The 24393-nt window shown below is 49.4% G+C and overlaps 5 protein-coding genes, 16 non-coding genes and 4 pseudogenes across 25 annotated transcripts; 22 read left to right on the top strand and 3 right to left on the bottom strand.

The window, feature by feature from the left end:
- The first annotated feature begins 2071 nt into the window (after window positions 1-2071).
- STEHIDRAFT_t330 lies at window positions 2072-2173 on the top strand. The gene has a single exon. It is a non-coding gene; the product is annotated as a tRNA-Glu (tRNA).
- Window positions 2174-2360: 187 nt separating this feature from the next.
- On the top strand, window positions 2361-2461 carry STEHIDRAFT_t331. Its single transcript has one exon. It is a non-coding gene; the product is annotated as a tRNA-Trp (tRNA).
- Window positions 2462-2618: 157 nt separating this feature from the next.
- Window positions 2619-2722, top strand: STEHIDRAFT_t332. Its single transcript has one exon. It is a non-coding gene; the product is annotated as a tRNA-Gly (tRNA).
- Window positions 2723-2900: 178 nt separating this feature from the next.
- STEHIDRAFT_t333 lies at window positions 2901-2994 on the top strand. The gene has a single exon. It is a non-coding gene; the product is annotated as a tRNA-Arg (tRNA).
- Window positions 2995-3700: 706 nt separating this feature from the next.
- STEHIDRAFT_t334 lies at window positions 3701-3798 on the top strand. The gene has a single exon. It is a non-coding gene; the product is annotated as a tRNA-Gln (tRNA).
- A 497-nt stretch (window positions 3799-4295) lies between these two features.
- STEHIDRAFT_t335 lies at window positions 4296-4391 on the top strand. Its single transcript has one exon. It is a non-coding gene; the product is annotated as a tRNA-Gln (tRNA).
- A 1376-nt stretch (window positions 4392-5767) lies between these two features.
- STEHIDRAFT_163529 (uncharacterized protein) lies at window positions 5768-6265 on the bottom strand (the record flags this gene model as incomplete). The annotated part of the gene is made up of 2 exons (XM_007311214.1): window positions 5768-5793; window positions 5869-6265. The coding sequence occupies 2 exons, from the start codon at window positions 6263-6265 to the stop codon at window positions 5768-5770; spliced, it is 423 nt and encodes a 140-aa protein (XP_007311276.1).
- Window positions 6266-7844: 1579 nt separating this feature from the next.
- Window positions 7845-8162, bottom strand: STEHIDRAFT_30236 (uncharacterized protein; the record flags this gene model as incomplete). The annotated part of the gene is made up of 2 exons (XM_007311104.1): window positions 7845-8081; window positions 8130-8162. Coding segments are annotated over 2 exons (270 nt in total), but the record flags the coding sequence as incomplete, so codon positions are not given.
- Window positions 8163-9853: 1691 nt separating this feature from the next.
- STEHIDRAFT_116403 (uncharacterized protein) lies at window positions 9854-12576 on the top strand (the record flags this gene model as incomplete). Its single annotated transcript, XM_007311213.1, has 6 exons — window positions 9854-9924; window positions 10070-10499; window positions 10569-10894; window positions 10974-11306; window positions 11390-12183; window positions 12260-12576. 6 exons carry the CDS (start codon window positions 9854-9856, stop codon window positions 12574-12576), a joined length of 2271 nt encoding a protein of 756 aa, XP_007311275.1.
- A 2214-nt stretch (window positions 12577-14790) lies between these two features.
- Window positions 14791-15669, bottom strand: STEHIDRAFT_173036 (uncharacterized protein; the record flags this gene model as incomplete). The annotated part of the gene is made up of 1 exon (XM_007311212.1): window positions 14791-15669. The coding sequence occupies exon 1, from the start codon at window positions 15277-15279 to the stop codon at window positions 14791-14793; it is 489 nt and encodes a 162-aa protein (XP_007311274.1). The 5' UTR covers window positions 15280-15669.
- A 1809-nt stretch (window positions 15670-17478) lies between these two features.
- On the top strand, window positions 17479-17580 carry STEHIDRAFT_t336. Its single transcript has one exon. It is a non-coding gene; the product is annotated as a tRNA-Glu (tRNA).
- Window positions 17581-17764: 184 nt separating this feature from the next.
- Window positions 17765-17863, top strand: STEHIDRAFT_t337. The gene has a single exon. It is a non-coding gene; the product is annotated as a tRNA-OTHER (tRNA).
- A 203-nt stretch (window positions 17864-18066) lies between these two features.
- Window positions 18067-18161, top strand: STEHIDRAFT_t338. The gene has a single exon. It is a non-coding gene; the product is annotated as a tRNA-Lys (tRNA).
- Window positions 18162-18282: 121 nt separating this feature from the next.
- On the top strand, window positions 18283-18380 carry STEHIDRAFT_t339 (annotated as a pseudogene). Its single transcript has one exon. The product of its transcript is annotated as a tRNA-OTHER (tRNA).
- A 446-nt stretch (window positions 18381-18826) lies between these two features.
- STEHIDRAFT_t340 lies at window positions 18827-18927 on the top strand. Its single transcript has one exon. It is a non-coding gene; the product is annotated as a tRNA-Trp (tRNA).
- Window positions 18928-19082: 155 nt separating this feature from the next.
- STEHIDRAFT_t341 lies at window positions 19083-19183 on the top strand. Its single transcript has one exon. It is a non-coding gene; the product is annotated as a tRNA-Val (tRNA).
- Window positions 19184-19338: 155 nt separating this feature from the next.
- STEHIDRAFT_t342 lies at window positions 19339-19442 on the top strand (annotated as a pseudogene). Its single transcript has one exon. The product of its transcript is annotated as a tRNA-OTHER (tRNA).
- A 180-nt stretch (window positions 19443-19622) lies between these two features.
- STEHIDRAFT_t343 lies at window positions 19623-19723 on the top strand (annotated as a pseudogene). Its single transcript has one exon. The product of its transcript is annotated as a tRNA-OTHER (tRNA).
- Window positions 19724-19883: 160 nt separating this feature from the next.
- STEHIDRAFT_t344 lies at window positions 19884-19978 on the top strand. Its single transcript has one exon. It is a non-coding gene; the product is annotated as a tRNA-Gly (tRNA).
- Window positions 19979-20144: 166 nt separating this feature from the next.
- STEHIDRAFT_t345 lies at window positions 20145-20239 on the top strand. The gene has a single exon. It is a non-coding gene; the product is annotated as a tRNA-Gly (tRNA).
- A 189-nt stretch (window positions 20240-20428) lies between these two features.
- STEHIDRAFT_t346 lies at window positions 20429-20529 on the top strand. Its single transcript has one exon. It is a non-coding gene; the product is annotated as a tRNA-Asp (tRNA).
- Window positions 20530-20684: 155 nt separating this feature from the next.
- Window positions 20685-20785, top strand: STEHIDRAFT_t347. Its single transcript has one exon. It is a non-coding gene; the product is annotated as a tRNA-Ala (tRNA).
- A 205-nt stretch (window positions 20786-20990) lies between these two features.
- STEHIDRAFT_t348 lies at window positions 20991-21086 on the top strand. Its single transcript has one exon. It is a non-coding gene; the product is annotated as a tRNA-Gln (tRNA).
- A 175-nt stretch (window positions 21087-21261) lies between these two features.
- STEHIDRAFT_t349 lies at window positions 21262-21365 on the top strand (annotated as a pseudogene). Its single transcript has one exon. The product of its transcript is annotated as a tRNA-OTHER (tRNA).
- Window positions 21366-22975: 1610 nt separating this feature from the next.
- STEHIDRAFT_33708 (uncharacterized protein) lies at window positions 22976-23326 on the top strand (the record flags this gene model as incomplete). The annotated part of the gene is made up of 1 exon (XM_007311105.1): window positions 22976-23326. A coding segment is annotated over one exon (351 nt), but the record flags the coding sequence as incomplete, so codon positions are not given.
- Window positions 23327-24393: the final 1067 nt, after the last annotated feature.

Here is a 24393-nt window from a genome sequence, read left to right as displayed (position 1 = left end):
CTTTACCAATCAATCCCACACCAATCAATCAAAAGCGTCAGCCACCCGCGTCTGAATATGATACCCACCTGACGATCGACGACTCACCCTCTCCTCCATCAACCTCTGACAAGCCTGCTGCAAACTCCTTCCCCTTCATCCACACTCCTGCACCCCTTCGACGTGTTCTCCACGCCCGCATTCTCTATCCTCCCGACCAACGTTTCGCAAACGGCCAATCAGTACTCGACTCCCGTCAGATGTTCCCTAGAATACGACCCTGGGCTATGCACTACCAACTCAACGTTGATCGCGAGCCAACTGTGGAGCTGTTGCGAGGTTTGCATCGGCGCAGTGGGGTTGGGGTGTGAGTATAAGCGTGGAGTGGAGGGATTGGAGCTCGTGGTCGTGGAGAGACCGGGGAGGTCGTGGAGGGGCGGATGCCGAGTGTTGACGATTGCGATGGAGGAAGAAAATTTCCGAAACGGAGGAGTGCTCAAGCTTGAGAACTCGCTTCATCCATCGTAAAATATTCACCGTTTTGCATTGTTAACTATTGAGAGGAGAGGAGACGCAAAGTGGGAGTAAACGCACCTTGAACCGGAAAAGCGGGGCTCTGGGGCGACGTCGGCGCAGACTCGAGCTCCCATTCACCATCTGCGTCGGCATCTGGATCTGTACCGGAAGAGAGGGAGAAGGGACCGGGCGGGCAGGAAGACGAGGGCGAGGCGGAGGTTTTCGGGTGGGCGGGGAAGGGAGAGGGAGAGGGCACGTGGGCGGAGGAATAGACGCGTTCGATGTCGTCGATGGCTTCGCCGATGATGGTCTTCAGCGCGCGGAGCACTGCGAACGTCATCGTGTGGCGTGGCGTGGCGGAGTGTGGCCCAGCGTAGAGGACAGAGGACAGAAGCGGCGAGGGGAGGAAGAGGAGAAAGGGCGAGGGCGAGCTTGTCGATGGGCTTATACGGGATCCGTTGGTCGATGACAATGCCAGCGAGAAGCGAGAAGTCTATGATGATGCGGATGGATGGCAGCCGTCCGTCACGTCGAGCTGCGACTCTTTCCCGATCTTTTCGCATACTTCAATCTTGGGCTGACCATCACTCCCGAAACGCTCAGAGTCACGGAAGAATAAGTATGAGATGAGTGTCGCGCTTTCCAGTCGTCGCAAAGCATACCCACTAGATAGATAGCAGCCAAGTACTAGTCCCCTGACCCAAGCAATCATTCTCTAATATTCAAGCACCACAGTAACAGTAAGAAAACAATATGTCCACATCAAGCCCCGAGCGTCCATTTCGGGCCAGAGACAGAGTCAAAGCGAGCACCGAGTGATGATTGACGAGGATCCCCCGAGGACCGATGACGTTGCGGCGCATCGAGTGTCCCACTGGTCGGCTCGAGGAGAAGCCTCTATAACTCTATTAGTATTAAAGCCACAGAAAGAAGCTGACAGTGAGACAGAGCGTTCCATTTGAATGTTTGGACAAGTGAGAGAGAGATCCACGATCTGTCAGTGTCCAAATGGGAGTCGAATTCTGAAACTATGAAGTTCAACTAGTTAGGCTCGGAGGCAGTCGCAGGCTGGTTCGCATTCGCAAACTCCATATGCATAAGCTAAAGACGGTGCGTATGGACGGACGTCCGCGAGTGTAGGATATTGTAGAGAGCAGTTCGAGGGGACAGCATCGACGATATATACTGACAGAAACCCAGCGGAGACCTGCAAGACTCGAATGATGGTCGTCAAAAACACCTTCAACAAATTCGCACGCCCGAGTCGATCGGGTCCGGTCGGAAATCCGGCTAGCGGGCCGACCGGCGAGAAGCCACACCGCGGCACGAAACTTTTCAACTTGTCCTCGACCTCCATGACAGCTCTCGAGGGTCGTTCTCTAGTTCTCTATTTCTCTCTAGTCTTCTCAGTGTCACTATCGTTCTTCTGCTCATGATGGTCTGCTGGCGCTTTCTTTCTGGTCAACGTTCTCGCCGCACCCGACTCGGAGACTCATACGTTGCCTCGCTTTGCTTTATGTTCGCGTGTCCAACACCTTGACCAATTTGTCGCAGAGGATATCGAGCTATAAGATATAGCTCGATAGCGTAACGGTTACGCGTTTGTTCTCGATCCTGGATTGATGCGGACCTGCTTGATTGTTGACGGAAGATCTCGGTTCGAGTCCGAGTCGAGCTACTGGATTCCGTTGGCACAACCTAGTTTTTTCACCCTTTTCGTTCCATATTCTTTTGTCTTGCTTTTTTCTCGCTTATGAAGGAAGGAGTGAGTGGCTCAGACTCGGGGATTTCCTGCGGACTGCTTTGTTCTACATCCTGGGGCATTACCCACGTGCACTTATCCGTCTTGGGAACTATAGAAGAATAGCTCGGTAGCGCAATGGTAGTGCGTCTCTGTCCACTTGCAACATTCACGGTGCTCGTTATGGTTGACGGGAAGATCTCGGTTCGACTCCGAGTCGAGCTATGGGTACCCTCATAGCCTAGCTTTTTCACACTTTTCGTTCTATTTTCCTCTTGCTTATGAAGGAGTGAGTGGCTCAGACTCGGGGTCGCCTACATGCTGCTTTGTTCTACATCCTGGACCACGATCGAGTTATCCATCCTGGGGGACATAGAAATATAGCTCGATAGCGCAATGGTAGTGCATCCGCGTCCACTTTCTCCGTCTATCAATTTTCAGATAATGGGTGACGGGAAGATCTCGGTTCGAATCCAAGTCGAGCTATGTCCATGAGTTTACAATCACTTTTTTTTTATATTCATGGTCGCAGTTCCTTTGTCATACTTTGGATTTTCTTGCCTCGGACGGGCAGAGTGGCTCCGACTCGGGGTCGCCTGTGTGCTGCTTTGTTCTGCGTCTTGGGGTATGATCCACTTATCCGTCTTGGGAGCTATAGAACTATAGCTCGGTAGCGCAATGGTAGTGCATCTGTCTTCTGTATGGTGACCAGCGTAAAGGTTAACGGAAAGTTCTCGGTTCAACTCCGAGTCGAGCTGGGTGCCATCCTACGGTTGACCTTTCTTTTATCCTGCCGGTTGCTTTGTGTCAACGACTCGATTAGGGTTCTCTAGGTCGCGCTTGACTTGTTGAGACGAAGCTGAAGAGGTGGCTAAGGGAGGAAACAGACCAGAACAAGTCTGGGGATTTATTCGAGTGTAGCTACTAGTTTATATACATCCAGAGATAGAATAAACGAGTAAGCATAGATGACCCAGATGAATAAGTACGAAGAGCAAATAATGTCGCCATAGAATGTGTCGACGAATAGAAAAGTGAGCCTTCTAAGCCACATTCAAGAGCAACGAATGAAGACGCAGGGATAAAGAACTCGCTCAGTAATCAGTACAGTAATAATCAGGTGAGTATTACTGAGCAGCACAAGATCAAAGGCGACTCGAAGAGGAGAGTAAGGAACGAGGGGGAGATGATCTCGATAGAGATCAGTACTGTGGCCCGCGCGAAGTGGCGTAAGTAAGATCGCCGGACCGGTAGCCGATTCATATCATCGCTGATTTGACTCGTCTGCAGTCTTTGTGGCGAGGGTGTTTTTGTTTTTATTTCGCTCATGCATTCGTAGGTAAGAATACTAATATATTTTATAGTACTACAAAAAGTTCATAACACTTTGTTTTTCCTCCCGGGATATAATATCATAAGTACGGGTAAAAATGACTATCGTGGAGATCGCCTTGCTATAACTATAGCTCGATAGCGCAACGGTAGCGCGTCTGTTTCTGATCCTGGATTGATGTGGACCTTATGGTTGACGGAAGATCTCGGTTCGACTCCGAGTCGAGCTACGTAAGCAGGAAAGCGAACTTGACTTTTTATACCGATGGTCATCTTCCCTGGACCTTTTCCTTCCCTTCCTCTCACTTTTGAAGGAAGGAGTGAGTGGCACATTGACAGACTCGGGGTCGCCTACATGCTGCTTTGTTCTGCGTCTTGGGGTATGATCCACTTATTCGTCCTGGGAGCTATGGAAATATAGCCCGATAGCACAACGGTAGCGCGTCCGCGTCCACTTACTCCGTCCATGAGTTTTCAAGTAATGGGTGACGGGAAGATCTCCGTTTGACTCCGAGTCGAGCTACATCCGAAATCTAGCCGTGACTTTTTGTGTCGATGGTTGCATCCCCTTTGTCTTTCCTTTCTCTTGTTTTGGAGGGACGAGTGGCCCGGACTTGGGGATCGCCTACGTGTTGTCTTCTTCCGGATTTCGAATCTTCATCAATTGAAAACCGAGGAACCTAGGATCGGAAGTGGTCCATCGTAGAGGTCGCCTTGTTATGGACATGGCTCGGTAGCGCAACGGTAGCGCATCTATCTCTGATCCTCCAGAGCGAACAAGACAGTCGACAGAAAGTTCTCGGTTCGACTCCGAGTCGAGCTATGTAACGTGCCTGTCCCTCAGACCGTACTATTTTTTCAAGCCTAGGCTGGTCTTTACCTTTCTCTCGCTTTGGAAGGAAGGAGTGGCTCAGACTCGGGGTCGCCTACATGCTGCTTTGTTCTACATTCTGATTCTGGGCCACGATGGAGTTATCCATCCTGGGTGGTTATGGTTGACGGGAAGGTCTCGGTTCGACTCCCAGTCGAGCTACGTCCAGATTTCATCCATCACTTTTTGTGTCTTTGTCTTCCTCTCTCTTGCTTATGAAGGAGTGAGTGGCTCAGACTCGAGATCGCCTTCTTCTGTGATCAGATTTCACAGATCTGGACTGGTCCATTACAGAGGAGACATCTGGCGATAGTCATGGCTCGATAACGCAACGGTAGCGCATCCTGCCCAGTTCGTGGCACTGTTAGACAGGCGATTGTTGAAGGTAAGGTTTCGGTTCGGGTCCGAGTCCGAGTCGAGCTACGTCCATGAGTTCGCGATCTCCTTTCTATATTCATGGTTGCATTTTGTCAATGTATGTGCGCGTGTATAGGTCCTCAGATACGGCCTCACTCTGACTTTGACTTGGTTCCTCAGATAGTTACACCACACTACGCTCTATAACCGCTGCTTGCCCTTCTAGTACTGGTCTCGTTACTGTACGTTTTCTTACATCCTTGGTCGCCTTCGCCATCTCCACCTCTCATCCCCCAGTTCTTCCTATCCCATATACCTTCATTTCCGATTTTCTCCATCGGATAGCACTCATTAATCAACTCAGTAACAAACAAACATTTCATGCAAGCTATCCTCGTCTTGAGCTCCGCGTGGAGATGGATTTTGAGATAGAGGTCGAGAGTTGAGAGTGTTGTGATGGTCCGTAGTGCAACGGTGAGTTAACGTCAAACCTCGCATTTCCCATCCAACACCGACCACAAGCTGACTCTGCTCTATCATTGCCTCGTATTCCCACCCCCATCATAATACCTTCCTCTTTATTCAGAATCGTACGGCAACCGCATATTCGATGTATCCGTGGCCTTACGACGACCCCGATTTGACGAAAACGCCACGCAAACCCCAAAGAGCCAGAACGAAATCAACGCCACATCCACAGCCAACTCGACCGCCAGAACCACACCCGTCGCCCTAAGTTCCAACACGTCTTTAGCAACGCTATAATTATCCGGTGCGTGCTATTCGTACGATGAGAGTGATACCGTAGCTTATGGATAGGCATAGAGTGGGTAACTTTCACTGGAATCTATGGCTAGAGCAGTGTATAAAATCTACAAGTACATCACAACAGACTTTCTCGAGAGAAAAGAGAGATTGAATCCATGAAGAGCCCTTTACGATTCGGCTATAGACGTTTCTGGGCTCTGTGATTACGATGTGACTGATGGCGAGGTGTCTATACAAAATCGTGAACGGTCGGCAACGTTGAGCTCGTATTAGCATTCAGCGAATTACTTGCAATGATACGCACCGGCAGCATCAGGTATGCGCTGATGGAATTCTTGAATGGTATCCAGAATTTCGGATTTTGCTTTATTGTTTTTCCCCACGGTTTTAGGGGACTGCAGTGCAGACACGACGTCGGACCAGGTTGTATTCGGAAGTCCCGAAACTTCTGTACGTTTCGCAACTGCTTCGCAAATCATTTTGATATTTTTCACATAATAGTGGAGCTGCTCGACATTGTGTGTGACCAGATGAATCAACGAGTCAAGGATGAGGGAGTTTATGTCCAATTGGCCCTCCAAATCTGGATCAAAGTTTTCCCATGCTGTGGTGTTGGATTCATCAATTTTGTCGAGCTGGGTCACTGCGGAGAGTACTGAGTTGAAATCCTCGATGTCCGATCTTGTTCGGATCTTGGACATCCGTGCTGGTTCCAATGCTACCCTTACAAAGGGTATGCATCCGTGTCTGCAGAGCCAACAAAATATGTTCCTCAAAACAGCCTTTTCAAAGCCACTACTTTTATCCAGCAAGTCCATCAGCGAAGCGGTAGCTGCGGGATTTATGAGGAAAACATGCTTGTGCAGTGGCACAAGGGGGGATAGGAGAGTCTCTAAGTTTTCGGATGACTTGGAAAGTTCCAGCTTTTCTCCGTGGAGACATTGTGCCATCATCAATAAAGCCTCGGATCTGATAGACTGAAGAATCTCATTGACATCATTTGGATACGGGCTTTCGTTTGCCCTGAAGAGTCTATCATCCACAAATAACAGACCGAATAAAGGTGCCCTATCGCGCACAACACACGATCTATCATCTTCAACAATGAGGATGCTCATCAAGGCCTGCACATATACCGAGGACCATAGCCGTTCGCAAGCATTTCTATAGGAAACTGTGTGACGATCTTGAACAGCGGCTCCAAGGAGTGCATTGGCCAATCTGCATTTTTCTTTGTTGGTAATAGAAAGCGTGATTTTGTCTGAATGAGTTCGGAGGATGTTAAGTGGACTGAATTTTAGATTGAAAGCCAGAGAAATATTAAACACACCTTCGGATACGATTTTCAGCGTTGTCGCAGCGGCGGTCAAATTTGCACGCTGACTACACCGCGGTGAGAGCAAGTACTCCAAAGTATTCACGACCATCTCTTCCGGATGCCATATAGATAATGATGAATCAAAATTCCGTGCACTTTTTAGCACGCTCCACAAAGCCGCTGTAGCGCTGTCGACAGGCTCTTCATTATGTGCAAGGCATAGTGTTGTATGGTAGATCTCGACCATTGATGCAATGTCTTCCTTGACAGAGTTTGATGAGACGCCATCAGAATCACGGAGCACGGGGATCATTCCCGTAAGACGTGCAGAGAGTACACTTTTGGTGTATGCAATCCCAGGACATAGAACCACCCAGATGGGCCTTATGATGTTATGTATCATGCAAGATACAAGCTTTCTCAAGAGGTTAACGAGTATGACCAATGCATGCTGTATTCTTTGCACAAGAGCTGTCGAGAGAATCTTCAACCAGATGTTTGACAGGAATTTCCACGCTTTCCCTTCCTTATTTGACGAGAAGGAAGACACAAAAGATTGGAAAGGAGACACAGATGGATATAGACATCCATGAATGACTGTAGAGGCTATCATGATCGCTGAGGCACCTACAAGTGCCGAGGACATGATGCCTGCACCGAGTATTGGCTTTGACAATGGTGAAAGCGCTATAGCGCTCGAGAGAAAACTATCAAGAAGACCGACGACGAAGAAAATAACAGCAAGAAGCAAGACCTGAGGTAGTCCGTTAATTATGGGGCGCAGGAGGCGCTTCGCGTTTTTCCATCGAGTGTAGACCTCGACCAGTTCCTGATGCGCTTGTGCGTGTTTGCGGTGATACCGAATGAGAGAAGTGAGGTAGCCGCGCCCTGTAACTGCAAGGGACGCGACACATAGCTAATATTGTGGTGAGATTATTATGACGACAATATTTTTTAACACGGCTTACGCTGATGATGAGAGAAAGCGACCAGTATAAATTCAGACGAACGGCACTACTGTCCGGCGTAAAGGGAACTGGCGAGGAAACGTTCAACAGAGAAGCATTGGCAATGTTAAGTTGAATGATGATGTCAGTGAGATTGGAGAGAATTATGTTTGTGCGATCGCCCGTAGCTTGGGTAAGTCCTCCAGAGGCCTGCACCAGAAATGATGTTACAATAGCCGAGAAAAGAGCGATCTACCGAGCAATGAGATCAATCGAGGATACCAGAAAGGCATGTCTCACAAAGATTAGAAGAGTATCCAACGTGCTCGTCCATCGCTGAAGGTCAGGTTTGATGATATCATCCAAAGTCGATTTCAATAATGGATTCCAAGCACTCGAGCTGTGCGCTGGGACTTCGGGTATTGCCTTCCTTGAGGTATCTAGTTCAGAAAGCTTCAGTTACTTATAGGGCTCTTACGAATGAAATGACATTTTACCATGTTCATCCTGTCTATCGTCCATGCGCTTGAGAATTTCTATGTCGTAGAATATCGGCTACGTGAAGAACTATCTATATCTGCCATACGAGAAGGGATTAACACCCACCGATTGCTGTGACTTGATATTTCACCATCCTGTCCATCAATTCCGTCAATCCTGTCAACAGATCGCTATGAAAGGTGTTATATACAATTGCGATGGAGGACAAAGTAAACGGGGAAGTGTGGCGTACTGCGTCGAGTCGTTCCTTGAGTTCTCGTCCGAGGTTATGTGCCTAGATGGTGGTTCAAGTCCTTATTCCGACAGCGATAAACCCGTGAAGTGCTTGCCCTGTTGCCCGCCGCACACTGTGCTTAAGTGGAATAGAATCATGGTCTCGGCTGTTTGTGGTGTTCGCCATTATTGCAGGATACAAAGGTTGGATGAGGGCAGATGTATCCATTCACGTTGTGAGTGAAAGTAAATATATGGACGACCTTTGCAATCTCTAGCGTATCATTGGATTGCTGAGTAGTAGATAGCAAAAATAGTGCTCGTCGGTAAGAATTCACATTGGGTGCAATTGCGTTCCATACCTGGTTCACCCTATCATACAATTCAAACTGTGTGTGAAGAATACGGGAACACTGTCATGCATGTGATGACCCGGTCTCACTAAACACACGATTTCGACAGCTTCCATTCTTTATATTATATATTAACTGGCGCTGCCAGTGGAGTGTGTAGGCTGCGCGGAACAACCATCATCCAATAAATCGAGGAAAAGATAGAAAACACTCTGAGGACACAGAACGGTCATGGCTGGATCTATACTCTGTTGAGTTCCCAGCATCACACTCAATTGCATGCAAGGAACCCCGGCAACCACCACAGAGGTCCGATCCACCTCAGAACACAGATGGCAAGGAAAACCTTAGGAGCTCAGTTGTGATGCATGTGATGACCTCGTTCTCACTCAGCATATCCTTTCGACCGCTTCCATTTTTCATATCTAGCCCACGACTGGAGCATGTGGACGTAACACGATCAATGGGGTAGAGATGGAGCGTACTCTGGTATACCATATCCTCTATACGGTGTAGCACGAAGTCCCGCAGTAGAGAATCTCGCGCACAAGGCCAGTGGGTATCCAGCGCCCGTATCATAAAATGCTTACCATATGACATGCTATGGTCTTGGTCTTGAGTACATTTAACTCTTTCCCAACTCTTTCCGTCAACAAGACGGGACCCACATTCAATACGTCACGCTTATGGTCGGATGCCACTCAAATATAACCACGATACTCCTTGTTTGGGAATGCCAGGAGCTCGAAATCGTCCAATGACCGTCCTGATATTCAAAGTTAGAAGGACATCGTAGAACATATATAGAGATATATTCGCTCGCCCTTCTGCCCTTCGGTGCTGCGCCTCAATCTGCACGCATCAGCCCACTGCACCATCTCAGGGCGGTCCTTCTGTGCCATATTTTCTAGCTTTTCATTCTGATATTTTATTTTACGGTCTTTAGTGGTGATTTTCATGTTCCGTATGGCCACCTCGACCGTGGCGTCGCAGGGCTGTAGCGCGACCGTTCCCTCGACCTTGCCTACGTGAGATATTCGACCACACTCCTCGCTTATCGGCAAAAGTGTGCTCATATGACGACTATAGTGAACACATTTCAGCTGTAGATGTCTCGTAGGATGTCTCTTCCTCCATTGGAGATATGGCCACTGATACCTACTCATCTCATAGTTTCCCCAAGAATATATTCTCACTGATCATCGGAATCAGTGTGTATGCGGCCCACGATATTCCGGATCTCACCGGATCTAGAGCCGATGTCGAATCGATGGAGAAATTCTTGCGCGATAGTAACGTCAGTCCTGAGCACCTTATAATTTTACGAGACGAGGATGCAACCCGTCACCACATCGTCCACGAGCTGAAATCGGTAGCCAAAAATGAAAAAATCGACAAGGGAGATCCAATCCTCATCTACTTTTCTGGCCATGGCATGCAGGCTTTACCGAATTCACGGAACTTCCATCCAATGAGAAACCCAGAGTCTAGGATCCAAATACTCTGCCCTTACGATTTTTCTAAAGCTGACCCCAGAGGAATTCCAACCGCTTGTTTGGCTGCTCATCTCAATAGGATCTCCGAGGCTAAAGGTAACAATATCGTGAGTTGACCTCTCATCAAGTCGATTCGATCTGAAAAGTGAGTTACATCTGCATGGTTTCCATCATAGACGGTCATTCTAGACTGCGGTTACCGCGGCGGGGGAACACGACTGGTCGGCACAACGTTACTACGTGGTTTGGCCCCGGACTACTGTGACCATCCTTATCCTCCTATCTCCCCCGAGCCAGGGGAACCTTCCGTGGATATGACACAGCTTTACCTGTCCGATCTCCACTCCCATGTCCTGCTCGCGGCTTGCGATCCTAGGGGATTCTGTTACGAAGATAAGACAGGTGGTTACTTTACAAACGCTCTACTCCACCATCTTCGGACTTCCGCTCAGAAGAGAATCACATACAGGGGACTCATCAGTCTTCTCGGTCCCTTCGACTAGTATGTCCCATAGTTTTTAGCCCACACAATCTAATGTATCAAATGGGATGAGTTTGTCTTAATCTCATTTCCTTCGTAGCAGACAGACTCCGCAATGTGTGGGTTTTCATCAAGATAGACATATCTTTATGACCACGAGTCACATCCCGGAGCAAGAATTCCAGAAGCTCTCGAGAATTGATGCCTACCATGTTGATCTTGGCACCCATTTCGGCCTGACCAAGGGCTCTACATACGACGTCCATACTCATGACGGTCGTCACGGATGGCCCTTTTTGGGGGAATTCATTATCATCGCTGCAACCAATTCTACTGCCGAGCTCATCCCCTGTGGTAAAATATACCAGACCGACCTTCACCGTCCATCGACCGGCCTTCCTTCAGTTGCTTATGCATTGCGTCCCGGTAACAGGTGAGCGCCCTGCGTTGTTGTGTTAGAAAGATTTGATCGTGTCTGAAGTTTGAACGTACCCCTTCGCTGCCATCTATCCTCAGGTCCGAAACTTCTCAGCACTCACAGAACGACTTTTACGTGCTCACAAAGATCAACGCCTATCGCCTGCCTGTTTACGAAACATGTGAGGTTACAGAGGGCTCAGTATTCCGTGTCCTCGACGAGGAAAATTGCCCGCTAGGAGACTTCACCGTCCAGTCGGTCACAAACCCTACCGGCTATACCATTCTCGTCCCCTCTCCGCTCAATACTCTCGATGCTCCACAGACGGCTTACGGGGTACTCAAAAAATTGGGACCAGAGAAGAAGTTCGAGATCGTTATCCCAACTGAGCTCTCACACATTTCTGACGCCGTCAAGCACCTTCTATTTGGAAAGTTCAAAGACATCCCCGTCAAAGTCTATCCCAGAGCCAGAGCCAATCATAGTCTCACGCTGGTCGAGGACAGGAATGGCGCAGTTGCCTTCGAAATCCGCGACAAGCTATGCCGTGACAACAGGTTGACGCAGTTGCGTGACACGGTGACCTACGAGTCCACGGCTCGGCATACACCCTTCGCCCGCATCATCGCTATTCTATCTAGCGCTGCAGACTTTTACTTGCACCTTCATCGCTCTCCCAAGGTCCATCTTTTTATGGGGCTGATGAACGACCTTCTGGAGTGCTACGAGTGTAAGGGAGATCGCGAAGATAAGAAGTTGGTCATGGAGCAGAATCATCTTGAGTTGAATGACGATGAAGACGACACGACCTTTGTATTCGCAGTTCTGAATAAGACGGACATGCCCCTCTATGTCGCCTTATTTTACTTCGACATGGAGGATCTTAGCATCAGTAAGCCTCTGTATAATTTGTCTGAAATCGCTTCCAGTGATATGTCGGATCGCACCCTGATCGTACTTTTTGACAGGTTCCTACTACGAGCCGGGATCTTCTAAGGACGACCGTTCCAAGTATTCTGTACCCGCTCATGATCAACTTAGGATCGAATATGGATCAGACGGTGGGGAAATACGACTATGCCGCCTACGTCAGAAGCGAGACGTCAACGTAGGGTATCTGAAGCTCTACGTGTCTACGAAATGGATGAATTATTCAAACATTAAGCAATGCTCGCCATTCGATGGAATAATCCACGTGCCTAAAGGTTACGAGCCCCGACTCTCGCCATGGGACTCGCTTTGCATTCCCGTAATTCGTAAAAGGGGACAAATGTCAACGGCCTGAAGTGTACTCTCCGAGGTACGCGAAATTGACGAGATAAAGAGGTGAGTTTATCTATCCGCGACTTCGCGACATCACTAGTATGTTAACTGTATGCCCCTTCCTGAATATGTTTACCTCGCCAAGACCCGTGAAATGTGATGACCTGGAGTGAGAACGGTATGGGTTGTACGAATATGGTCAGATAGCGGTGAAAGTGCAACGAAAGAAGGAGTCCTGCAACCTTGTACTATTTACTGGTGCCTCCCCAATTCGAATCCGCACTAGACTCGAAACCAGTCCCACGAACGAGCGTGTTTGGATCCGAAGACAGTCGTTCAGATAAATAACCCTGCGGGTACTGGTCCACGAGTCTAAATCAGCACCCGCTAAAGATGCTTAAGATCTTCCGGAGTGTTAGAGGCATTTGAACTACAAGTAGATTGGCTCCTGTTTCCCCGCAAAACCAATCCATCCATGAGATGTTTGCAGCAGTGTCACGGTCAATGTGTTAAAGCAGAAATACTGATGTCGAGCAGCAAGGTGCTGTCCGAAGGAGGCGAGCTTCTCAGCTAGATAAGCGCCCACTGCTTCGCAGATCACGGCGGCGAAGCCACTATTCAGCCTAAAGGCCGGGAAAAAGCTCCCACAATATTGACTGATGTGGGCCAGCACGTCAGGCATGTTCCCATACCATGGCTGGTATACCGCAATTTACGATTATCAGTTAAAGTAAAACTCCCTTCATTAGTGTGGCTCACAAGATAGGGACGGATTGACAAGCCATAAGTTTTCCGCGTAGATTTGTTTTTCCATAACACAAGAGAGTACTCCACCGGAAGTATGTCTTCTGGGTCAGACCTAGGGATGACCATATTCAAGGTAAGGGGAAACTGGGTAAGTAAGTCCGTATACCTGCAGATCAGAACAGGGAATGACATTCCTACAGTTGCCCGACAGGAAATGCGCTGAGAGGACGACGAAGGATGCTTACTGGAAGAGTGAAGTATGGTAGCCACGCTAGACATCGACGGAGGGACTAGTGACGGAAGAAGAGAAGCGGCGTTCAATTTGACCTGAAAGTCTTCGAAATTTGACGTCAGGAACTGATTCCCGTCCTTGCCGATAATCTGCATAGCTTGGGTAAAAATCCTTTGCAATGAAGCGTCCGAGGAGGTACATACGCAGGCAGTGTCCTTAGTAGATAAGAGATGTGCGAGACTGGTCCCAGTGTTCCTTGTAGAGAGAACGAAAGGAATGTGCCCACCCTGCACAATAGCGTCCATCATCATATGTCTGTGGAAACGTCAGTCGAGACTACTCAGCAAGAGTGGAAGACACTGTCCGATGGATGTAGGTATGACGATTACAATATGTCTGTAATCATCGCAATCAAGGCCACAAATGGTCTCGACGTGTGTCTGTGCTTGCTTCCCCGCCTGGCGCAGTCCGGGCGTGCTGTTTCATATGAATCGTAAAGATGTTACCGTCAGGATAGTCATAAATGCAGACAGGATGCTTGAGACTTTGAGTAAGCCAGAGGTCGTGCAGCTCCGGGACAGCCATGGACCGTCAAGTGGACCGGGCGTGAATGCCTTGCTGCTAACGGTCTGAGGTCGCTATATAAGTATATGAAAATGCACGCTTGGATTTGTGGAAGTACGAGTGTTGCATCGGAATAATCAATGAATGTGAAAGAAAACGAAAGAGATCGTGCCGGTCGTGGAGGAAGGGGAAGGTTGAATCGTAGTGGACAGATCGAGTTCGGACGATCGTACTGCGAAGGGTTTGATCTCAGATAATAATCATAGTAGACATGATTGGATCCAGAAAGGTACCTTCCGGTGTTAAACCATTCCCACTCCAGTCCTCGTTATGCGTCTGGATATGTGAAGGTGGTGCCAAACATTCATGCCCATGCCCATTCGAATCGCCATCCATCACCCGTCCGCGAATCGTAGAAGCTATCCCCAGCCGCAGATCCAAGACGATACCTACCCGGATCTGTCGATGTGGAAGTCGAGGTAGAAATCGGAGTCTGGATCGGCGTATGAGCACTAGACAAATGACCAATATACCATCGCCTCCCAACAAATTCGGCGCAGTCTCATTTAAATTGCTCGTTCCAGCCCCCATCCTATTCAGCATCCCGCCCGTCTCCATCAGACCCTGACCCTGACCTTGCCCATGATCATGACGTTGTGTATACCCATTCCCAACCAGGTCCAAAGGCAACGACTACGTCGATTTCTTCGCCCTCGCCTCACATCTCAACCTGTCCTCGAGCACAGCCACGCGCCCCATCCCTATCATAGCAGTCGGTGTCGAGGGAGCATTGCCAGTAGAAATCGGCTCCAGTCGATGTTTCTGTTCCGAATCATGCAATCTTTCGCTTCTTGGACCTGTATCGGGCGAAGGCGAAGGTTGTAACCCAGGCAAAAGCGGCGGGATCGGAGAATTCGGAAAGGCGGGGCTCTGGGGGGACGTCGGCGCAGACTCGAGCTCCCAGTCTCCATCTGCGTCTGCATCGGTACCGTTATCATTGTACGTGCCGGAGGAGAGGGAGAAGAGACTGGGCGGGCAGGAGGGCGAGGGCGAGGAGTGCGGGTGGGCGGGGAAGGGAGAGGGGACGTGGGCGATGGTGTGGGCGGAGGAATAGACGCGTTCGATGTCGTCGATGGCTTCGCCAATGATGGTCTGCAGCACGCGGAGGACGGCGAACGTCATCGTGTGGCGTGGCGGAGTGTGGCCTGGCTTAGAGGATAGAGGACAGGACGCAAGGGGAGGAAGAGGAGAGAAGGCGAGGACGAGCTTGTCGATGGGCTTATACGGGACTCGGTGATCGAGAGGAGCAGGAGGATATGACAATGACTGCGAGAAGCGAGAAGTGCTTGATGATGCGGATGGATGGCGTCCCTCACAACGAGCTGCGACTCTGTCCCGATCTTTTCGTATACTTCAATCTTGACCAGACCATCACTCCCGGAGAAGGGTGCTCACGGAGAAATAAATGCCCTCTTCTCCAGTCGCTAGATCTATAGAGTTCGTCGCAAGCAGGCCCAGTGCTGACCCACTAGGGGGTATAGCAGCCAATGTATCCCAGACCCAAGCAATTATCTCTCGATAACAATCCGGACTCGAAGACTACACCAAGACTTAAACAAACACAACATGCAAAATGTCCACATCAAGCCCCGAGCGTCCATTTCGGGCCAGAGAGAGAGTCAAAGCAAGCACCGAGCGATGATTGAAGAGGATCCCCCGAGGACCGATGACGTTGCGGCGCATCGAGCGTCCCACCGGTCGGCTCGAGGCGAGCTCGAGGAGAGCCTCTAATATACAGCCGTTTGCATATGAGATCGGAGTGACGCGCGGAGAAAAAAATGGCGTGCCTCAGCCAAACAAAGCCATAAACGGCAGTCCACTTCGGCGCGACTTCGGCAGGCTTGTGTGGCGAACGAGTCTGATACTCAGCTCTGCTTCGTCGTCGTTCTGCAATTGCTCGCGCTCTTTGCTCACTAGGCTCGAGCTCGTCGAACATACGCTGACCAGACCAAGACCAGACTCCTCAAGCCGCCTGGGTTACTCATTGCTCGTCACCAACTCCACACCTCTTCAAGTCCTCTCGCAACCTCCATGGTTAATGACCACTCATAGAGCTCATAGGCACTGGTGAAGGATACAGGATTTTGTGATGACGGATGGAAGCAATCGCAGGAGTTCAGATTGTCGGAAAATTGCCAGATGGCTGACATAGAAATCTCTGTGAGTCGCGTTTCCGTTCTATATGCTTTGGTTTCTTGCCTGTCCGAGTGTACATTCGGGGCGAGCACTCATGCTCATACAGCCGCCGTTACGGTCGAGGTTCCCCCACCCTTGGTACGAACTCCATGGTTTCTGCTCCTACGAATCTTCAGATCAAGCATACAACATCTGGACACATCCCTGTACGACAAATTCACCTGTCTTCAAACATTGAATGTACTTCGAGTTGACCAGCCGGCGTCGTTTCATGCGTTCTGGTATACCTGTAATAGCCGCTACGTGTCTCTAAGCTGCATGCTCGCTTTGTCGACATAATACACTTATTTTTCTTACAATAAGATACCTACGATACATAGAGAATTGTGCACAGTGGCTGTCGAAAGAGACCCAAAGAGCCAAATACCTTCAGTGCCACTGCCGAAGTGTGCCGAGAAGGGTGCCATTTATGGCTTTGTTTGGTCGAGGCGCGCCGGTTTTTTTCTGCGCGCATCACTCCGATCTCATATGCAAACGGCTGTAACTCTGTTAGTATTGAGTAAAGTGCACAGAGAAGCTGGCCATTTGAAGATTGGGACGACCGAGAGACTCAGAGAGAGATCCACGATCTGTCAGGAACTTAGGCTCAGGCTCGGAGGTCGCGGGTTCGAGTTCGGAGACTCGAGAGGCTAGAGACAGAACGTAAAGGTGGGCTTTGCGAGTTGCGAGAGCAAATAAAGCAGTTCGATGAGAAACATGCTAGACCTAAGAGCACATCGACAACACCAACGAAAACCCAGGAGAGAACTCGAGCGATGGTCGTTCAATGTCAAAAACTTACGCCAAAAACAAGCGCGTCGGAGTCGATCGGGTCCGTTCGGAAATCCGGCTGGCGGCCCGACCGGCGAGAACCACGTCGCGGTGGCGCATAAAACTTTTCAACTTGTTCTCAACCTCCACGACAGCCGACAGCTCTCGAGGGTCGTTGTCTAGTTCTCTATTTCCCTCTAGTCTTCTCGGTGTCACTATCTTTCTTCTGCTCATGATGGACTGCTGGCGCTTTCTTTCTGGTCAACGTTCTCGCCGCACCCGACTCGGAGACTCATACGTTGCCTCGCTTTGCTTTATGTTCGCGTTTCCAACATCTTGACCAATTTGTCGCAGAGGATATCGAGCTATAGTCATAGCTCGATAGCGTAACGGTAACGCGTTTGTTCTCGATCCTGGATTGATGCGGACCTACTTAATGGTTGACGGAAGATCTCGGTTCGAGTCCGGGTCGAGCTACCTATAGATGACGTGCTATATTTCTTTTTGTGTTCATTTGCGTTCTCTTCCTCTTACTGAAGCTCTCTCGAGGCCAGCTCTACCGATGCTTGTGCGTTGTTTTGATTTGCATCCCGGGCTCTAGGATGAATGTGATTAGCATTGATCCATGCTTGCTGGGGGACATCCCGCTAGAGTTACTTATAGTTCGATAGCGCAACGGTATCGCGTCTCTCCCACTTTGCCTTTGCATCGCGTCCTAGTTGTCGAGAGAAAGTTCTCGGTTCGAATCCGAGTCGAGCTACGTCCGAAATCTTCCAGTGACTTTTTGTATTGATAGTTGTATCTCTTTTACCGTTCCTTTGTTATTCTGTTCTCTGGCTTAAGCTCTATCGAGTCTAGCTCTGCCGGTTACAGTGCTTGTGGTCTGCTTCGTTTTGGCCTCCGGACTCTGGGAGAAATGCAATCAGAGGTGCTCCATGATTGAGGTCGCCTTGCTATAGACATAGCTCGATAGCGCAACGGTAGCGCGTCTGTTCTTAGTAAATCTAGGTCAAATATCGGTTGACAGAAAGGTCTCGGTTCGATTCCGAGTCGAGCTACGTGCCATCCTACGGTTGACCTTTCTTTTATCCTGCCGGTTGCTTTGTTCTTCCTCCCGGGATATAATATCGTAAGTACGGGTAAAAATGACTATCGTGGAGATCGCCTTGCTATAACTATAGCTCGATAGCGCAACGGTAGCGTCTCTGTTCTTGATATTGGGTTGATGTGGACCTTATGGTTGACGGATAATCTCGTTTCGACTCCGAGTCGAGCTACTGGATCCCGTTTGCACAACCTAGTTTTTTCACACTTTTCGTTCTATTTTCGTTCGTCTTCCTTTTCTCTTGCTTCTGAGGGACGAGTGGCTCAGACTCGGGGACTCTCTGTGGGTTTCTTTGTTCTACATCCTGGGCCATTACTCAGTCATTCATCCTGGGAGGTGTAGAAGAATAGCTCGGTAGCGCAATTGTAGTGCGTCTCTGTCCACTTGCAACATTCGCGGTGCTCGTTATGGTCGACGGGAAGGTCTCGGTTCGACTCCGAGTCGAGCTACTGTCTTTGTGATGATCTTTACACTTTTCGTTCTATTTTCTTTTGTCTTCCTTTTCTCTTGCTTATGAAGGAAGGTGTGAGTGGCTCAGACTCAGGGTCGCCTACATGCTGCTTTGTTCTACATCCTGGGCCATCACTCAGTTATTTGTCTTAGGAGACATAGAAATATAGCTCGGTAGCGCAATGGTAGCGCGTCTCTGTCCACTTGCAACATTCGCGGTGCTCGTTATGGTTGACGGGAAGATCTCGGTTCGATTCCGAGTCGAGCTACATCCAGATTTCATCCATCACTTTTTATGTCTTTGTCTTCCTCTCTCTTGCTTATGAAGGAGTGAGTGGCTCAGACTCGGGCACTGCCTGTGTGCCGCTTTGTTCTACTTCCTGAGCCATCACTCAGTGATCCATCTTGGGAGATACAGAGTTATAGCTCGATAGCGTAACGGTAGCGCGTCTCTGTCCACTTACAGCATTTACGGTGTTCGTCATGGTTGACGGAAAGGTCTCGGTTCGACTCCGAGTCGAGCTACATCCAAATTTCATCTATCACTTTTTGTGTCTTTGTCTTCCTCTCTCTTGCTTGGGATGAACAGAGTGGCTCTGACTCGAAAGTCGCCTATGTGCTGCTTTGTTCTGCGTCTTGGGATATGGCCAACCTATCCGTCTTGGGAGATGTAGAAGAATAGTTCGATAGCGCAATTGTAGTGCGTCTCTTACACATTGCATCGCGTCCTCGTTGCCTTATATGGGTGGAGAGAAGGATCTCGGTTCGACTCCGAGTCGAGCTATGGGTACCCTCATAGCCTAGCTTTTTCACACTTTTTGTTCTTATTTCTTTTGTCTTGTTTCGTCTTTTGCTTCTGAATCGGATGGACAGAGTGGCTCGAACTGGGGCACTTCCTATGGGCTGCTTTGTTCTTCGTCCTGGGGTATGACCATCCTATCCGTCTTGGGAGGTGTAGAAGAATAGCTCGACAGTGCAGCGGTAGCGCGTCTCTGTCCACTTGCAACATTCGCGGTGCTCGTGATGGTTGACAGGAAGATCTCGGTTCGACTCCGAGTCGAGCTACGTGACAGATCGTTTCCTGTTTTTTTTGTGTGTTGATGGTTATCTTTTCTCGGTCTTGCCTTTGTCTTGCCTCATGTCTGGGCTGCCACGACTCGCCTTGCTTTAGGTGCAGATTCCTTGGACGTGATCAACCTATCCGCGGTAAGAGGCACAGAGATATAGCTCGATAGCGCAACGGTAGCGCGTCTGTTCCCAGTAAATCCAGGTCAAATATCGGTTGACAGAAAGGTCTCGGTTCGACTCCGAGTCGAGCTACTGGATTCGTTGTGTTTACACTTTCGTTCTCTTTCCCTTTGTCTTCGCTTTCTTTTGCTTATGAAAGAAGGAAGGAGTGGCTCAGACTCGGGGACCGCCTACATGCTGCTTTGTTCTACTTCCTGAGCCATCACTCAAATATCCGTCTTGGGAGACATAGAACTATAGCTCGATAGCGCAACGGTAGCGCGTCTGTTCCCAATAGATCCAGGTCAAATATCGGTTGACAGAAAGGTCTCGGTTCAACTCCGAGTCGAGCTACGTAAGTAGGAACGCGAACTTGACTTTTTATACCGATGGTCATCTTCCCTGGACCTTTTCCTTCCCTTCCTCTCACTTTTGAAGGAAGGAGTGAGTGGCACATTGACAGACTCGGGGTCGCCTACATGCTGCTTTGTTCTACTTCCTGGGTCATCACTCAGTTATCCATCCTGTGAGACGCAGAGATATAGCTCGGTAGCGCAATGGTAGCGCGTCTCTGTCCACTTACAACATTCATGGTGTTCGTTATGGTTGACAGGAAGATCTCGGTTCGACTCCGAGTCGAGCTACATCCAGATTCAATCCATCACTTTTTGTGTCTTTGTCTTCCTCTCTCTTGCTTGGGGTGAACAGAGTGGCTCTGACTCAGGGACTCTCTGTAGGTTGCTTTGTTCTGCGTTCTGGGGTATGATCATCCTGTCCATCTTGAGAGATGTGGAAGAATAGCTCGATAACGCAACGGTAGCGCGTCTTCGTCCACTTGCAACATTCACGGTGTTCGTTATGGTCGACGGGAAGATCTCGGTTCGATTCCGAGTCGAGCTACGTCTGAAACTTTGCTGCGACTTTTTTGTATTGATGGTTGCATCCCCTTTGTCTTCCCTTTCTCTTGTTTTGGAGGGACGAGTGGCCCGGACTTGGGGATCGCCTACGTGTTGTCTTCTTCCGGATTTTGAATCTTCATCAATTGAAAACCGAGGAACCTAGGATCGGAAGTGGTCCATCGTAGAGGTCGCCTTGTTATGGACATGGCTCGATAGCGCAACGGTAGCGCATCTATCTCTGATCTTCCAGAGCGAACAAGACAGTTGACAGAAAGTTCTCGGTTCGACTCCGAGTTGAGCTATGTAACGTGCCTGTTCCTCAAACCGTACAATTTTTTCAAGAATATGCTGGTCTTCACCTTTCTCTCCCCTTTCTCTCGCTTTTTGAAGGAAAGAGTAGCTCAGACTTGGGGACTTTCTGTGGACTCCTTTGTTCTGCGTTATTTTATCTAGGCTCCATAATCTAGCTATAACCATAGCTCGATAGCGCAACGGCAATGCGTCTCTCCCACTTTGCATCGCGTTCTAGTTGTCTTATATGGGTGGAGAGAAGGATCTCGGTTCGACTCCGAGTCGAGCTACTTCTTCGGTTGGATTGTTATTTTTTCTTCGACATCTTCTCTTGAATCACTATCAATTATACATCGGATCATCCTCGACCTGTTGGGTCATGGACTGTCACGAAGTGTAGTACCATACAAAACTGTGGTGGGTATGGCAGGGTTCGGCGAGGTATGGCGCAAGTCGCCAGCCTTACACACCCGAACCAGCCACAAAAGTTGAGGATTGCTGATATCGATGGGAATATGCACTGATTGTTTTGTGTTTCGCATTTCCTTGTAGGTGGGATTATTCGTTGCCGGATCTCTAGGCGCAGTTCAAGACGTAACAGCCTTCACAACCTAGCATCGTATCGTCGGAGGGAACTGTGGGGCGTCTTGAAGAGGGAATTGTGGGGCGTCTTGAAGAAGGAATCATTGGGCGAAGCGCACATACACATAAGCGTGATGAGTGGGACGCTGAACCAAATTTAGCAGAGCCTTAAAATGGTGGCAGGAAAGCTACGAGCGACCACGTCGAAGATAACCAGACAGGGCAGAGGCCAGATGGAGTTTATCCCCGGGAGCAGTGCGCGCAGGAAGAGGGCATGTGAGTACATCATTTAGCATGTCTACATGGGCGCAAGGTATTTGGATTATCTATATCACCTCAGTGCAACAGATATAGGCCTGCTCCTCGCCCCCACTGCAACCATCGCCTCTCTGCAGCTAATCATACCATCTTGTCCCTGCCTCTTTCCAAGACCGCCCACTATGAGTGACTCCAGAATTGAAGATGACTCCGAGTCTACGCCTACTAGCTGCATCCATCAAATATATACCTGGTTCAAGATCGCTCTGAAGTTTGGCGGTATAGCAACCGAGGCCTTTCCCGTAGCAAAGGCACCAGTTTTGGCGCTCATCGAGATTCTGAAGATTGTAGATGTAAGCGTCGACGTTCTTGGATCGATTCTGCTTCGATGAGACTGCGCTTACTGTCATCCGTTTTTAAGGAAACCGCGGATAACAAGGAGAGGCATGCAGATATCAACAAATGGCTCTCACGCCTCGAGATCCAGTTCGAAGAACCTATTCCGGGAGGCGATCGGCGGGAGAACGAGCGAAGAGGGCAATTGCAGAGGTAAGCTGACAACATGGTCCCAATCCACAGTACCGATCTAACTTCGAGTATTGGACCTGCGCAGGCGCTTGGGAGAAATTACGCAAGAGCTGGGACGACTACACAAGCAAGGGATGTTAATGCGGCTTGCCAATAGTGCAGATGACAATGCCCGCCTCGAGGACTGCGTCAATCAGATTAGGGTCGCCATTGCGGAATATCAGCTAGATATGCAGCGGCAAGATCACGTGTACTTGAAGGTGAACACAACGATTCCATATCCACAAGCTAACTTTGTAACCGAACAAATTTTCCTTTGCCAGGAGCTGGGTAGGTTCACTAATGCAACCACGAGCTGCGAGTTCTACTTACAAATTGGATGCCAGCGGACGCTCAACGACTTGACAAACTTCCGTACAGCAGTCTGGCGATGTTCGAGAAGGCGATCGAGAGCCGGACGAAGTGCTTTGGAGACACCCGTGCAGAAGTACTCGGAAAGCTGAAACTCTGGATCAGTGATCCAGAAGACCACCGCATCTTCTGGTTAAACGGGATGGCTGGCACGGGCAAGACAACCATCTCAATCAGCCTAGCGGACTACACACGCGATAAGGGATTGTTTCGTGCTGGCTTTTTCTGCTCTCGCGATTTCGACGAGACCAGAGATATCAAGCGCATATTCCCCTCTATCGCCTACCAACTTTCTCTTGGCATACCCGAATATGGGGAGAAACTCATCGACGTTCTCGCGAAGCCTTTTGCTACTTTCGGGGCACTTGAAACCCAGCTCCGAAAACTCATTATCGAACCTATGGCCCAGGCGAGCATATCTATAGAGCGTCGAGGACTACATGTCATCATTATAGACGCACTCGACGAATGCACCGATAACGAACTGTTCTCCTCCCCCATACTCGGTGCTCTGCTGGAGCATTTCGAAGCCTTTCGTGGATTGGGGCTCAAATTCTTCGTGACCAGCCGCCCTGTGAGTGGAATCGTCTCCACTTTCAATAGGGTGGATGCAAGTTCGTATCGGGATATCCTTTACCTTCACGACATGAATCCGACGACCGTCGACCGCGACATCAGGGCATACGTCACGTATACTCTTCAGGTCATGGCACAAAATCGCCAGGGCTACGTTCCTTTGTCCTTCCCGAATGATGAAAATGTCGAGTCGATTGTCAAAGCGTCTGGTCAGCTATTCATATTTGCTGCGACCATCTGCAAATTCATCGCGAATTCCAGCTATCAGAGTCCTGCTGATATTATTCATCAATTCACCACTACTTCCCCGACTACACCCCATGGAGAAAGGATCATCCGCCTCGAGGAGCTCGGTCGCCTGTATCGGTTGGTCTTTAAGGACGCATTTCGAGGGGAGGCGGATCGCAATAACCATAAAGCAAAATCCCGTCTTCGTCTCGTCATCGCCGCGATAGTGCTCGTATTCACCCCTCTTCCGAAGGATGACCTGGCAGAGTTGCTGGGCAGCGAGTATACACCTTCTGCCATTCAGACGCTGCTCACCCATATGCATTCTGTAATCCATGTACCAGAGGACGACACCAGACCTATCCGCCCCCTCCACGCCTCGTTTGGTGACCACATCACCGCAAAGAGGGAAGGCACCACATCAGATGACATCGATGACTATTTCTACGTACATCCTCCGACATATCACGCCTACCTTGCCGACTTCTGCTTTCGCGTCATGGAAAACCATTTGGTACGCACGAATATATGCGGTCTGCCACGAAACGAGGACTACGTCGCCATCAGCAATCTCGCCGAGTGTCGCAAACGGACCCTCACTCGCGCTTTGGAGTATGCATGCTGCCATTGGGGTGACCATCTGGTAGCCGCTTTGAACGTTGGCGAAACACTGGCAGGAGGAGAGGAACATATACAGACCGTGATAGGTGGAGCCCGGAAATTCGCCACCGTACG

The sequence above is a fragment of the Stereum hirsutum genome (assembly GCF_000264905.1).
Source record: "Stereum hirsutum FP-91666 SS1 unplaced genomic scaffold STEHIscaffold_24, whole genome shotgun sequence".
Lineage (NCBI taxonomy): Eukaryota > Fungi > Basidiomycota > Agaricomycetes > Russulales > Stereaceae > Stereum > Stereum hirsutum.
Note: the sequence above shows the minus strand (reverse complement) of the source record. Positions and strands in the feature narration are given on the sequence as shown.